This window comes from Equus quagga, chromosome 17, assembly GCF_021613505.1.
Source record: "Equus quagga isolate Etosha38 chromosome 17, UCLA_HA_Equagga_1.0, whole genome shotgun sequence".
NCBI classification, from domain to species: Eukaryota; Metazoa; Chordata; class Mammalia; order Perissodactyla; family Equidae; genus Equus; species Equus quagga.
The window spans coordinates 13,527,025-13,541,242 of record NC_060283.1 but is presented as its reverse complement, the minus strand read 5'-3'; the positions used below and the strand labels follow the sequence as shown (position 1 = coordinate 13,541,242).

Here is a 14,218-nt window from a genome sequence, read left to right as displayed (position 1 = left end):
ACCATCACCCAACTCAAGAAACAGAATGTGATTAACCTCCCCCAAGTGTAACCACTATTCTGACTTTTAACAGCACAAATTAGTTTTGCCAGTTTTTGAATTGTATGTAAATGGAATAATGCATTATGTACTCTTGTGTAGGGCTTCTTTTGCTCACCATTATGTGACATTCCTCTGTATGGTGTTTGTTATAGATTATTTTTATTGCTATATAGTGTTTATTGCAGAAATATATCGCAGTTTACCCATTTTACTGTTGAGGGGCATTTGGGTAGATTTCAGTTAGTGATCTTTATTACTAGTGCTACAATGCATATTTTATTAATAAAATTTTATTGAAGCATAGTTTACATACTTAAAATTCACCCATTTCAAGTGTACAGTTCTGTCTAGATAGATTTGCCTTTTCTAGATGTTTTTATATAAACGGACTTGTACATACAATATATGTTTTTTTTATTTTAGGTCTGGTGTCTTTCACTTAGCATAATGTTTTTGAGGTTAATCCATGTTGTAGCATGTATCAATATTTTCATTCCTTTGTATGGAAATAGTTCATTTGATTTATCTGTTCACCAGTTGCTACACTTTTTAGCTATCACGAATAACGATACTGTGAATATTCATGGGCAAGTTTTTGAGTGGACAAATGTTTGTATTTCTTTCAGGTAGACATCTAAGAGTGGAATTGTTGGATTGTATGGTAAATATAGGTTTAACTTGAAGAAACTGGCAAACACTTTCTTAGGGTGGCTGTGATATTTATGTTCACCAACAGTTGATGAGGGCTTCTGTTTCTCTACAACCTCACCCATGTTTGTTATTGCCCTTCCACTATTCTGTCAAGCCAGCTGCTTCAGGATGGTAGGGAATGTGGTAACACGCATAGTGAATTCCACGAACATGGGTCTCTTGCTGCATTTCACTTACTGTGAAGTGAGTTCCTTGATCAGAAGAAAGGCTATATGGAATACCATGACTGTGGATAAGTCATTCTGTAAGTCCATGAATGATAGTTTTGGCAGAAGCATTGGGTGCAGGGAAGGCAAATCCGTATTCAGAGTAAGTGTCTGTTCCAGTAAGAACAAAACGTTGCCACTTCCATGATGGAAGTGGTCTGATGAAATGAACTAGCCACCAGGTAGCTGTGTGATCACCCTGGGGAATGGTGCTATATCAGGGAGTCACTGTTGATGTCTGCTGCTGGCAGAATAGGCACTCAGCAGTGCCTGTAGCCAGGTTGGCCTTGGTGAGACTCTGGGTTTGGTTTTCAGGAAACTTAGCTTTGCAGGTACAGGAAATAAGGATTTCTTTCAGGGCAGGCATAGAAACTTCCAGGTCATTTATGTGGTGCTTGAGCTGGGAATTTGAACCTCTGAGCACACCCTTTTCTCTCCCCACTTTGTCCAGCACAATTAGGAGCAACCAGCCATTTTCATTATAACTCATCGGTTTGAAATGTCCCAAAGTATCAAATGCATGATCAGCAGAACCTCTCCTCTTACTATAAGTATTTGATTTAGAAGTATCCATTGGTGATATTTTGCTTATTTCTGTTGTTACATCATGCCGTGGACTTTCAGTGCTCTCTTTACTACTGGAAATAAGAGTCATATTAGTGCCTTTAAATCTAATCAGATTAGAGAACCAATTAAAAAACTAATCAGTAAGATTCTGTTCCTTTAGAACCAGTTTCAGTACCAGAGTGTGTATTAGGGGTCTTCAAAGAAATAGAACCAATAGACTATATATAATTTATTTTAAGGAATTAGCTCATGCAGTTGTGGGGGCTGTCAAGTTTAAGATCCATAGGGCACACTAGCAGACTGAAAATTCAGATAAGAGGTGATAATACAGTCTGAAGTCCAAAACTCACAGGACTGGAAACTTAGGGAAGGGTTTCTGTGTTCATTCTTGAAGCCAAGTTACTTCTTCATGAAACCTATCTTTGCTCTTACACTTTCAATTAATTGAATGAGGCCCACCCACATTATGGAGGGTAATTTACTTTACTCACAGTCTACTGATTTAAGTCTTAATCGTGTCTAAAAAAACTACCTTCACAACAACTTCTAGATTGATGTTTGACCAAACAACCGGGTACCATAGCCTAACCAAGTTGACACATAAAATTCACCATTATAGGGGCTGGCCTGGTGGCATAGTAGTTAAATTCACACGCTTTGCCTCGGCCGCCCAGGGTTCGAAGGTTCAGATCCTGGGCAAGGACCTAGCACCACTTGTCAAGTCACGCTTCAGCAGCATCCCACATAAAATAGAGGAAGATTGGCACAGATGCTAGCTCCGGGCCAATCCTCCTCACCAAATAAATAAATAAATAAATTATTCTTAATTTATATCAGATTTTATGTTATTTCTTTAACTTCATCACTTTTGCTTTCTCTGTCCTTTAATTTTATACTTCATTACATTTCTTAACCCTTTGTATTGTTATGCTACTTTTTCAGAGATTTTCTCAGCTTAACTTCACATCTTTTCTTCACGGGTTTTTTTTTTCTTATATTTTTAATTTCCAAGAGCTTTTTTTGAGTGTACTTTGTTGAATAGTATTACTGTTGTTAATCTAATGATGTACTAGCCTCCTATCTGAGGATATATTTATATATGTTTTTCTGTACCTTGAATTGCCCATTTCTTTCAAGTTTTTTTCCCATTTGTTTATTTAGCCTCTTCTGTTAGAAATTTTCCTTAAGTTTTGGGTGTTCCCTAATTTTCTTTTGATTTTTAGAGTAAAGTACTAAAATGCTGATTGGAAGGTCTGTGTGCACAGGTTAGACCTGCTATTCTCTATTAAAGGATGATGTAGGAATAGTCTTTTTTATGGGTCATTTCAGTTTCTTCAGAGAGGAATTCTTGTATCTTGGTACATGTGGTAGGTGTGAGGTCGGTGAGGAGGGTCTTCAACATTTATTATTTTTGCTTCCATTTAATTATCCCTAGTCTGCCCTCACCTGAAACTGTTGATACCAGAGCCTTTGTGGTTTAACATCTCCTAAGTGGTAAGTCTCCATTCAGGTGGAGGGGTAGTTGCTGGCAGCATGGGAGAAAGGGGATTGGGTGTTCAGACTACTTTTAAAATCTTCAAACTGCTCTTCATTTTTTCAGTCCTACCCTGCATCCCCACTTTCCGAGGCACACTGTGACTCCAATTCCTGACCCTTTCTGAAGTGGTTAAAATGTCTATACATATATTGCTTGTTACTTGTTTGTTTCCCCACTTATAGTTTAAGTTTAAACTTTATTTGATGTTTAAAGTCATTTATCACTATCCTGGTTTTAGTCTTCTAAAATTTTGTTGAAGTGAAATCAGAGTTGTTATTGTCTCCTTTTGTGTTCCTTTGACTTTGTTAGCCTTGGTCATTTTTAGCCCTTTTCTGTCATTTTAAGAGGAAGCAGAGACAAAAAATGTATATCAATCTGTTTGAGACATATTTTTTTAATCTGAATTCTTTTAGGCAGTTAAGGGGGAGGTAACAAGAAAAACTTTCTCAGTGTTTTGTTTCTTAAAAATAATAAGCCTGAAATAATCTTCATGTTAGAGAGATGTATTTTGGGGTGGGAAATTTTGTTCCCCTTCAGCACACTCTGTGATGTTCACACAACGAAATCACCTAGGGATGCACTTGTCAGAACGCATCACCATTGTTAAGCAACATATGACTGTATAAAGGACAGTGAGAGGAGGAGGAGGAGAAGCTCCCAAGGAAAAGAGAAGCCAGGGAGTTAGGAAAAAGACCAAGAAAGTGTGATATGAAAGCCAACTGTCAAAAGATGATAAGTCAGGTAACTAAAAAACGTCAATTAGATTTAAGTATGTGAAGACATTGGGAACCTTAACAATAGCTATTTTAGTGGAATAGCAGGGCCTGAAGCCAGATAATCCATGTTGCCTTTTTCCTCCTTACCTCTGTATCTTACCACGATGAAGGTCTACCTGCCTGTTTTGTGTCATCCCCCTCCAACCCCCTCCTCACTCTATTAACCATTTGATCATTAACAGTATTTAGGTAAGCCCCTTATTAATTTTAGATCTGTACTATTACAGTGCATCCTATCTGGTCTCGTTAATTTCCATCTCTCAAATCACCTCCCATTTCTTATCAGCCCATCATGGGCTCTCTCCTTCTCCATCTCCATTCAAGTTATGTAACTAATTCTTACTTTAAAACTTTCAGAGATTCTCTACCAAATGTCTAACTTCATAGTTCTTTTTTTTTCTTTTTTTTTTTTTGGAGGAAGATTAGCCCTGAGCTAACATCCATGCCCATCTTCCTCTACTTTATACGTGGGATGCCTACCTCAGCATGGCTTTTGCCAAGCGGCACCATATCTGCAGCCAGGATCCAAACCGGCGAACTCTGGGCCACCAAGAAGCGCCACGTGCAAACTTAACCGCTGCGCCACCAGGCCAGCCCTAACTTCATATTTCTTAAGCTTGGATCCAGAGCCTCTACAATGTAGATGAATTATACTTTCATAGTGTTATTAGTCACAATTCTCCTTAGGTAGACCCCCAAATTTCTTCTATAATATTTCCTAACCCCCAAATCTCTGAGCTTTTCTGTTTTTGCAGCACTAGTTCTGCTTTTTCCTCAACATGCCCTCAATGTCAATGTTACACCCATACTTCAATACAGCTTTTTTTAACATGTCTCAGATACTCTGATATTTTACCATCATGGATTGAAAGAATGGCCTGAACAAAGCAAAATTGTAGTATGGGTATGTTTTTAAAATATATTTTACAGTACTAAAGTGCTACTGGAAGAGAAAAATCAGTGAATAAGTCAGATATTAGAAATAGCTAAAAACACATTTCATAAATATTGAAAATGACGTTTTATGTGGACCATGCTGAATCTAGACCATAATGCTGATGATTCCCAATGTTATATATGTAGCACAGACTCCCTCCTCTGTCTTTCAGGCCAACTGTGGTTTTACTCGGCAGACATTTCAAATTTAACATGTCCAAAATGGAACACATTATCTCTACTGTCTCCTCAAAACAAGCAAGAAAAACTATTTTCTTCTGTGAATGCTCCCACAATCCATCCAATTGTTCAGATCATAGATCTCTGACCCCTCTCTCTGTCCTCTTCTATCCCTTTATTAAGTCATTCTCTTGTGCTGTCTGCTCTGTCTCCTAAGTATTTCACATCTCTAATTCTTTCCATTTCCAATGCTGTTATTCTTTTTCAAGCTTTTATTATTTGTTGCCTAGGCTGTTGCAGTAGACGTTAAGCTGGTCTCCTTGAAATCAGTCTTGCCCCCACCTGGATCATTCTCTAGCCTGCAACCAGAGTGAACATTAAAACTGAAAATCTGATCGTGACACCTTCCTTTGTAAATTCTTCTGGCTTTCTGTGGCTATTAGGGTAAAATCCAAAATCCTGCAAGGACCTTCTTTATTAGACTCTTTCCTGCCTCCTCAGCAACATTATAAATGATGACAGTTTTTGTCCTCTTCTCTCAGCTCCAGTCATTTTGGTCATCTTACTTCAGTTCCCATCTCATGGTATTTACATGTGCTCTTCTGTCTTACTTCCTCTCGTTTTTCACCTCGCTAGCACTTATCCTTGAGAGTCCAGCCATATTTTTTCAAACTTAAATGCTAAATTTTGAGCTAATTGTTAGCTATAGATACCATTAAGTTAATGAACATTCATTTTGAGAGCCACAGTTTCAAAGAGAAAGTATCCTTTCATCTTCTCAAACCTATCCCTAAGCAAAGTCTTTTGAGACAGAACTAATACACCTGACTGTACTCTGAAACTAAATGGCGCTACTTTGTGATTCTAATTTTTTTTGCCCTACACTTTTAATGTCTGTAGGAATTTTGTAAACTCTCGTTAATATTTTTTATTCCTTACTTCCTTTCTCAGTACTCCAATAGCTCATGTCTGGTCTGAAATAAGTAAGAAAGAAAATAAAAACATAGATGTAGTAAATGATGAAAGAGATGACTAGAACAAGAAAGAAAAAATTAAGTATTAGCATATTTATAAAGATAAATACCCTTGTTGATTGAAAAATGAGTAAACCAGGGGGCTGGCCCAGTGGTGCAGCGGTTAAGTGTGCACATTCTGCTTCGGTGGCCGAGGGTTCGCCGGTTTGGATCCTGGATTCGGACATGGCACTGCTTGATGGGCCATTCTGTGGTAGGCGTCCCACATATAAAAAGTGGGGGAAGATGGACACAGATGTTAGCTCAGTGCTAGTCTTCCTCAGCCAAAGGTGGAAGATTGGTGGCAGATGTTAGCTCAGGGCTAATCTTCCTAAAAAATAAATAAATAAATAAAAATGAATAAATCAGATTAAAGTATATAAATACTTTAATTTCTTAATTAAAAGTTTGAAAATCTCTCAGCTTTTTTTCTGTTTTTAATCATTAAAAAATTCCTCCAGTTCTCTTTTGAAACATAAAGAAATACCACATGCAGTTTTAGATTAAAAATTCACTTTCATGGAATAATAAAACTTCCTTTGGTCTTTTAGGTCAGTATATTACATAAATGGCTCCCTGTCTTGGCACTTGAACCTATGTCTGGGTGGAAATGAGCCAAATCTGAATTAAGCCTTTGGACTGGCACTTTCCCGTTTCACTTCTATATGGTTAGGTGTGGTATAGTAGAAAGAATATAGACTTTGGACTTAGATATACCTGGGTTCAAAATCCCAGCTCCACAACTTAATATGTGAGCCTGGGAAAATCAGTTAATTGCTTTCCTCACCTGTAGAGATAAGAGTAATAATAATTACTTGACATGGTTATGAGGATAAATTTAGAAAAAAGGAAAAAAATATTATTATACTGTAGTAGAGGCTTGTTAGTTTCCCAGAAAAAATGGTAAATATTTGCATACATAGAGATGAGAAGACCTTTACTCTAGTTTCTTCCCAGCCTATCAACCAGCCACTCCCTGGTCACCCAACAATCAGTGTTAGCTTTGTAATCTTGAACAAGTCATTTAATTTCTCTAAACTTCAGTTAGAAAAATGGGGCAACCTGAAGGAAAACCGGTTCATGTTAGGATGACCCTTCTAACTTGAAGTATTTCATCATGATGAAGTGGCTATCACCTTTTGGAATTTGATGAGTTAGCTTGTTTTGAAAGAATTATCATGCTGTCTTTTACTACCTAGAAGAATTAGGAGAAGCGTTCTTGCAGGTAATACCAATTTGTCTCACTTCATAGTATCAATCACTCTTACTTTATCTCTTTTTCCTCTTTCGAGAATGTGGTTATATTCATTGTGCCTGCATGTTGCTCAGGCAGTGGCTTGCCTGATGTCTTCCTTCACCTAGGCTACCGTGGCTTTTTTTCTCTTTTTTCTTATTACTTATATATCTAGGAGCCTCCTCAAAGTCAACTGCTATTATGAGAAAAAGCAGAAATTGTCTTTGAAGTACCACACAGAAGAAACTTGACTCTTTTCTATTTGGTTGTGATTGTTTTTCCTAGTGTATGGGTTATCCTATTGTCAGTTTCTACTCTGGAAGCCTAATAGCGTTTTTTTCTCCCCTCTGTTTTTGTTGTTGTTGGCTTGTGTGTTTCTTTTTTTTTTTTTAGGTGACATTTGTGTAACAAAATTAACCATTTTAAAGCATACAATTCAGTGACATTTAGTGCATTTACAGTGTTGTGCAACCATCACCTCTATTTAGTTCTAAACATTTTCAACCCTACCAAAGAAAACCCATACCCATTAAAAGCAGTCATTCCCTGTTCTGCCCTCTCCTCAGCCTCTAACAAACATTAATTTGCTTGTGCCTTAAAACATTAATCCGACTTTACCCCTATTAAGAGTATTTCAGATAAATGGAATCATACTTATGTGACTTTCGTGCCAGGCTTCTGTCATACAGCATATTTTGAAGGTTCATCCATGTTTTAACATGTAATAGTACATATTAGTACTTCGTTCCTTTTTATGAGTAATATTCCATTCTGTGGATATACTTCATTTTGTTTATCCATTCGGTGTTTGATGGACATTTAGGTTGTTTCCACATTTTGGCTTTTATGAGTTGTATTCCTGTGAACATCCACGTACAAGTATTTCTTTGGATACTTGTTACTTTTGGGGATCTACACCTAGGAGTGGAATTGCTGGGCCATGTGGTAATTTTGTTTACGTTTATGTTTTTTATATTTATGCTATGCTTATGTTTTTGAGGAACTGCCAGCTGTTTTCCACAGTCGCTGCGCCACTGTGTCTATTTAAGTCCTTTACCATTTTTTAATTGGGTAGTTTGTCTTTTTGGTGTTGAATTGTAAGAGAGTTCTTTATATATTCTGGGTATTAGTCTCTTGTTAAATATATGACTTACAAATATTTTCTCCCATTCCATAGATTTTCTTCACTTATAAGAGATTTTTACTATTACCTTTTACATTTAGGTCTTCGATCCATATTTTTTTTTTTTTCTGCTTTTTCTCCCCAAATCCCTCCAGTACATAGTTGTATATTTTAGTTGTAGGTCCCTCTAGTTGTGGTATGTAGGACGCTGGCTCAGCATGGCCTGATGAGCAGTGCCATGTCCGTGCCCAGGATCCGAACCAGTGAAACCCTGGGCTGCTGAAGCAGAGCGTGCAAACTTAACCACTTGGTCATGGGGCCAGCCCCCTTTGATCCATTTTGAGTTAATTTTTGTATATGGTATAAGGTAAGGGTCCAGCTTTGTTCTTTGTATGTGGATATCCAGTTGTCCCAGCAACATTTGTTGAAGAGACTGTTCTTTCCCCATTAATGGTCTTGGCAACCTTGTGGAAAATCAGTTGACCATAGGTGCATGGGTTTCTATCTGGACTCTGAATTCAGTTCCGTTGGTCTGTATGTCTGTCGTTAGGCCAGTGCCACACTGTGATACTGATTGATTACTTTAGCTTTGTAGTAAGTTTTGAGATTGGGAAGAATAAAGTGAGTCCTCCAACTTTGTTCTTTTTTAAGATTGTTTTGGCTGATCAAGGTCTCTAGTATTTTCATATGAATTTTAGGATGAGGTTGTCAATTTTTGCAAATAAGGAAGCTGGGATTTTGATGGGGTTATATTCGGTCTGCAGATCTATTTGGGTAATATTGCCATCATAGGAATATTTAAGTGTTTATTCTTTTTAATTAAATTATAAATGGAATTGTTTTCTTAACTCCCTCTTTGGATTTCTCATTGCTGGTGTATTTAAAACAACTAATTTTTGAGTGTTGGTCTTGTATTCTGCAACTTTGCTAAATTTGTGTGTTACCTTTAATAGTTTTCTTTTTGCAGATTCTGTAGAATTTTCTTTAGAAATAGCATTTCATCTTCAGATAGAGTTTTACTTCTTCCTTTCCAATTTGGTTGCCATTTATTTTTATTGCCTAATTGCTTTTTCCAGAACTTCCACTTGAATAGAAGTGGAGAAACAGGGCATCTTTATCTTGTTCCTGATCTTAGGGAGAAAGCTTTCAGTCTTTTGCCACTGAGTATGTTAGCTCTGGGCTTTTGATAAATGCCCTTTATCAGGTTGAGGAAGTTCTATTCTATTCCTAGTTTGTTGTGTGTTCTTATCATAAAAGTTTGTTGACTTTTGTCAAATGCTTTTTCTACATCAATTGAGACGATCATGTAGAGTTTTTTTCCTTCATTCTATTAATGTGGTATATTAATCAATTGATTTTTATATCTTGAACCACCCTCGTAATCCTGGGATGCATCTCACTTTGTCTTAGTCTTAATATGCTTCATAGTCTTGTTATTCTGCTGGATTCGGTTTGCAAGGGATATTCGTCTGTAGTTTTCTTGTGGTGTCTTTGTCTGGCTTTGGTATCAGTAATCCTGGCCTTATAGGATGAATTGGAAAGTGTTCCCGCCTCTTCTGTTTTTTGTAGAGTTTGAGAAGGATTAGTGTTGATTCTTCTTTATATGTTTAGTAGACTTTACCAGCGAAACAATCTGCCTCTGGGCTTTTTTTCATTGGGAGATTTTTTATTATTAATTCAGTCTTCACTTATTGTAAGAGTGTTCCAATTTTTTACTAGTTTGAGTCTTCTCTTTTCTTTTTCCTCAATCTAGCTAAAGATGTGTCGATTTTGTTGATATTTTCAAAGAACTGAGTTTTGGTTCCATTGATTTTTCTCTGTTGGTTTTCTGTTTTCTTATTTCATTTATCTCTTTTCTAATCTTTATCTCCTTTCTTTTGCTAGCTTTAGGTTTAGTTTGCTCTTTTTTTTTTCCTTTTTAAGGTGTAAAGAATACTTCACACCAAAACAACAAATAACCTAATTAACAGGTTATTGGTTAGACGTGATTTTTTTTTTCTATTTTAATGTAGCCATTTAAGTCTATAAATTTCACTCTGAGCATTGCTTTTGCTGCAGCCCATAATAACTTATGGCATGTTGTTTTTTCATTTTCATTCATCTTTAAGTATTTTCTAATTTCCCTTGTGATTTCTTCTTTAACCCGTTGGTTAAGAGTGTGTTGTTTAATTTCCACATACTTGAATTTTCTTTTTTTTTTTTTTAAGATTGGCACCTGAGCTAACATCTGTTGCCAGTCTTCTTTTTCTTCTTCTTCTCCCCAAAGCCTCCAAGTTCATAGTTGTATGTTCTAGTTGTGAGTACCTCTTTGGTTGTGCTATGTGGGACACTGCCTCAGCATGGCCTGATGAGTGGTGCCATGTCCACTCCCAGGGTCCCAACTGGGGAAACCCTGGGCTGCCAAAGTGGAGCACACGAACTTAACCACTTGACCATGGGGCTGGCCCCATTTTTTTTTGAGGAAGATTAGCCCTGAGCCAACATCCATGGCCAATCCCTTTCTTTCTCTTTTTTTTTTCCTGCTGAGGAAGATTGGCCCTGAGCTAACATTCATGCCCATCTTCCTCTACTTTATATGTGGGTTGCCTGCTGTAGCATGGCTTGACAAGTGGTGTGTGGGTCCACACGTGGGATCCAAACTGGCAAACCCCAAGCCACCGAAGCAGAGTGTGTGAACTTAACCACTGCACTACCTAGTCGGCCGCTTGAATTTTCTAATTTTCCTTATGATACCGATTTCTGTTTTCATTGTATTGGATCAGAGAACATTCTCTATATCATCTTTTTTTTTTTTTAATTTTCTTTTAAAGATTAGCACCTGAGGTAACATCTGTTGCCCTTTTTTGTTTTTACTTCTTCTCCCCCAAGCCCCCCAGTACATCGTTGTATATTTTAGTTGTGGGTCCTTCTGGTTGTGCTATGTGGGCCATCGCCTCAGCATGCCTGATGAACGGTTCCGTATCCATGCCCAGGATCCGAACTGGCGAAACCCCAGGCCACAAAAGCAGAGCACACAAACTTAACCACCCAGCCACGGGGCCACACCCTCTAACTGAACCCCGGACTAGTCCTTCTATCCATTACTGAAAGTAAATTATTGAAGTCTCCAACTTATTTTAGTATTACCTACTTTCCCCTCCAATTTTGTCATTTTTTGCTTCATATATTAGGTATATATAGGTTTATAATTCTTTTATTTTCTTGATTGATTGACAGTCTTATCAATATACACGTCTTTCTTTGTCTTTAATAACAGTATTTGACTTGAAGTCTATTTTGTCTGATAGCAGGGCCATATGCTATGAGTTGAATTGTTTCTCCCAAAAAGGTGTTGCGTACCTGTGAGTGTGACATTATTTAGAAATAGGATCTTTGCAGAGAAATAGGTCTTTGTGGTAATTTGTTGTGGCAGCCCTAGGAAACTAATACAGATTTCAGTACTGAAAGTGGTATCTTGCTGTAACAAAATACCTAAAAATGTGGAAATGGTTTTGGTGAGTGGATACTAACTGGGAGAGTTCTGAGACGCTTATTCGGAAAAACAGCCTGGATTGCCTTAAGGAAACAGTATGCAGAAATGTGGATGTCAAAGGCAATCTGGGGAGGCTTTAAAAGGAAATGGTGAACATGTTATTGGACAGTAGAGGAAAGGCGATCCTTGTTAGAAAGTGGCAGAGACTATGGCTGAATTATGTTCTGTTGGATAGAACTTTTATGCAATGAACTTGTATATTTAGCTGAAAAGATTTCCAAGCAAAGTGTGGAAAGTGCAGCCTGGTTTCTCCTCCTTGATGGAGGGTTAGGTTGTTTTCCAGTGTTTAGCTGTTATAAACATGCTACAATGAACCTCCATGTGCCAGTTTATTTTCCTAGGGGTAGATATTTAGAGATGGAATTGCTGGAAGTAGTTTTGCACCTTCCCTGGAAGAGACCAGTATTTATCAATTTCTTACATGTTTGTCCAGAAGTTTTGTTACCATATATATCATATATATATCTTACACGCATATGTATTTATTTCTATATCTATATAACATGTAAAACATATATATACATGTATCTAATATTTGGGTATTATATGCATATGGGTTTTTCTGTGTGTAGTAAAGTGTCATGGAGTTGACTTCATGCCTTTGCCCATTGACTAGATGTGTCGTAATTTATATAACAAGTTCCCCCGATAGTTTTCTACTTTTTTACTACTAAAAACATTCCTATAATGACTGACTCTATACATAAGTCATTTTGTAAGTGTGATTGCAGTTTTATAGGATAAATTTCTCGTACTTGAAAGTTTTGATAGGTATTGCTAAATTGTCCTTCATAGAGGTTTTGCCATTGCACACACTATCTTCTGTATTATAGTGCCTGTTTTTCTACAGCCCTGCCAATACAGTGTGTTGTCAAACATTTGGATCATTGCCATTATGATGGGGAACAGTACTATGGCACTGTCATTTTAAGTTTCTCTTGTTACAAGCGGATTGAGCTTTTTTGTCGTTGTTTGTTCACCATAGGTTTTTTACTGAGCTGCCATTTTTCTACTGAGCTTTTAGACTGCTTCTAGTGGAATTTGCCATATGTAAAATTGTTTTTATGTTTAGGTAGTCAGGTATATCAGTCTTAAGACCTGAAATTTTGTGCTGTTCTTAGAAAGCCCTTTTCCATTCTGAGATTATTTAAAGAATCTTCCATAGTCATAGTAGGCTCAGTTTTACTATACTAACTTAATGTAGTTCTAAGTAATAAGCTACTCTAGATATGAACACGAATTTTTAATGATAAGCTTTTTATTATCACTCAGGAGGAAATGACCTTACATTACCTCATTTACCCTTTCAAGCATGGAGAAATATAGGGTAACAAACAGATTGTATGTGTGCCTGGATGTAGCATCTCATAGGTGAAACAGAACAGCACTGAAGCTGGACATTGTCATGATTTGCCCTATGGATTAATTCAAATTCATGGTGTAATTCCAAGTGAAATTATTGAATACGGTCAAGGGAAGGCATTCTTATAATGGAATTTCTTTTTACAAATTCCTTGCACATTGGTTGTAAAATCATCTAGACTTGTGATTCTTTTTCATGCCGTAGTTCTGCTCTTCTTTCTGGGACCACTCAACTCAACTTAGTTTCTTTTGTCTTAGATCTAAAGGTTAGAATTCCATGAATTAAATTACTTAGGTATAGTTTGCCTACTTCTCTTAGCGTTCCATTTTTCAGTAGATAAGGCAATATAAAATTACCACTTTGCAACATACGAAGTTTTTTCTATAGAGTGATGACAAAAAGGGTAAGTTTTGTCTAATTTTCCTCTCATCTTGTTTCTGTTATTTCAATAAAAACCTGAGGAATTTTCTCAAAAGAATTTATCTTTTCATTGATTGTATTTAATAGTAGACATAAAAAGATAGTTATTGGTTAACTGTAAACTTAAAAAGAATTGTATATGTTTTCATCTAGATCCCAAGGAAGAGAAAGAGGAAGAAGACTCTGCCCTCCCTCAGGAAGTTTCCATTGCTGCAACTAGGCCTAGCCGGGGCTGGCGCAGCAGTAGCAGGACGTCTGTCTCTCGGCATCGTGACACAGAGAACACCCGAAGTTCTAGGTCCAAGACTGGTTCATTGCAGCTCATCTGCAAGTCAGAACCAAATACAGATCAGCTTGATTATGGTACAGTGCAAGTAGATTATGGTTATTTAATAACCAGTGCCTGTAGACTTTAAATATAATGTTGAATATTTACCAAAACAGTTTAACTTTCATGGGTAGGTATGGTTATATAGGAAAGATTTCTTTTCGACAATTTGCAGATCCTCTCCTTTTGCATAATGACTACAGGCAGTAATTTGCTATGTATCTCTTGGCTGCAGAAAGAAAATATCTTT

The 14,218-nt window shown here is 37.0% G+C and overlaps 1 protein-coding gene across 2 annotated transcripts in view; it reads left to right on the top strand.

Moving 5' to 3' along the window:
- Positions 1 to 14,218, top strand: part of ZFP91 (ZFP91 zinc finger protein, atypical E3 ubiquitin ligase) — a 36,652-nt gene that overhangs the window by 11,629 nt on the left and 10,805 nt on the right. For both annotated transcript variants that reach the window (XM_046643050.1, XM_046643049.1), the window contains exon 3: positions 13,794 to 14,003. In XM_046643050.1, coding sequence (XP_046499006.1) covers positions 13,794 to 14,003 — 210 coding nt within the window. The remainder of the gene's footprint in view (positions 1 to 13,793; positions 14,004 to 14,218) is intronic.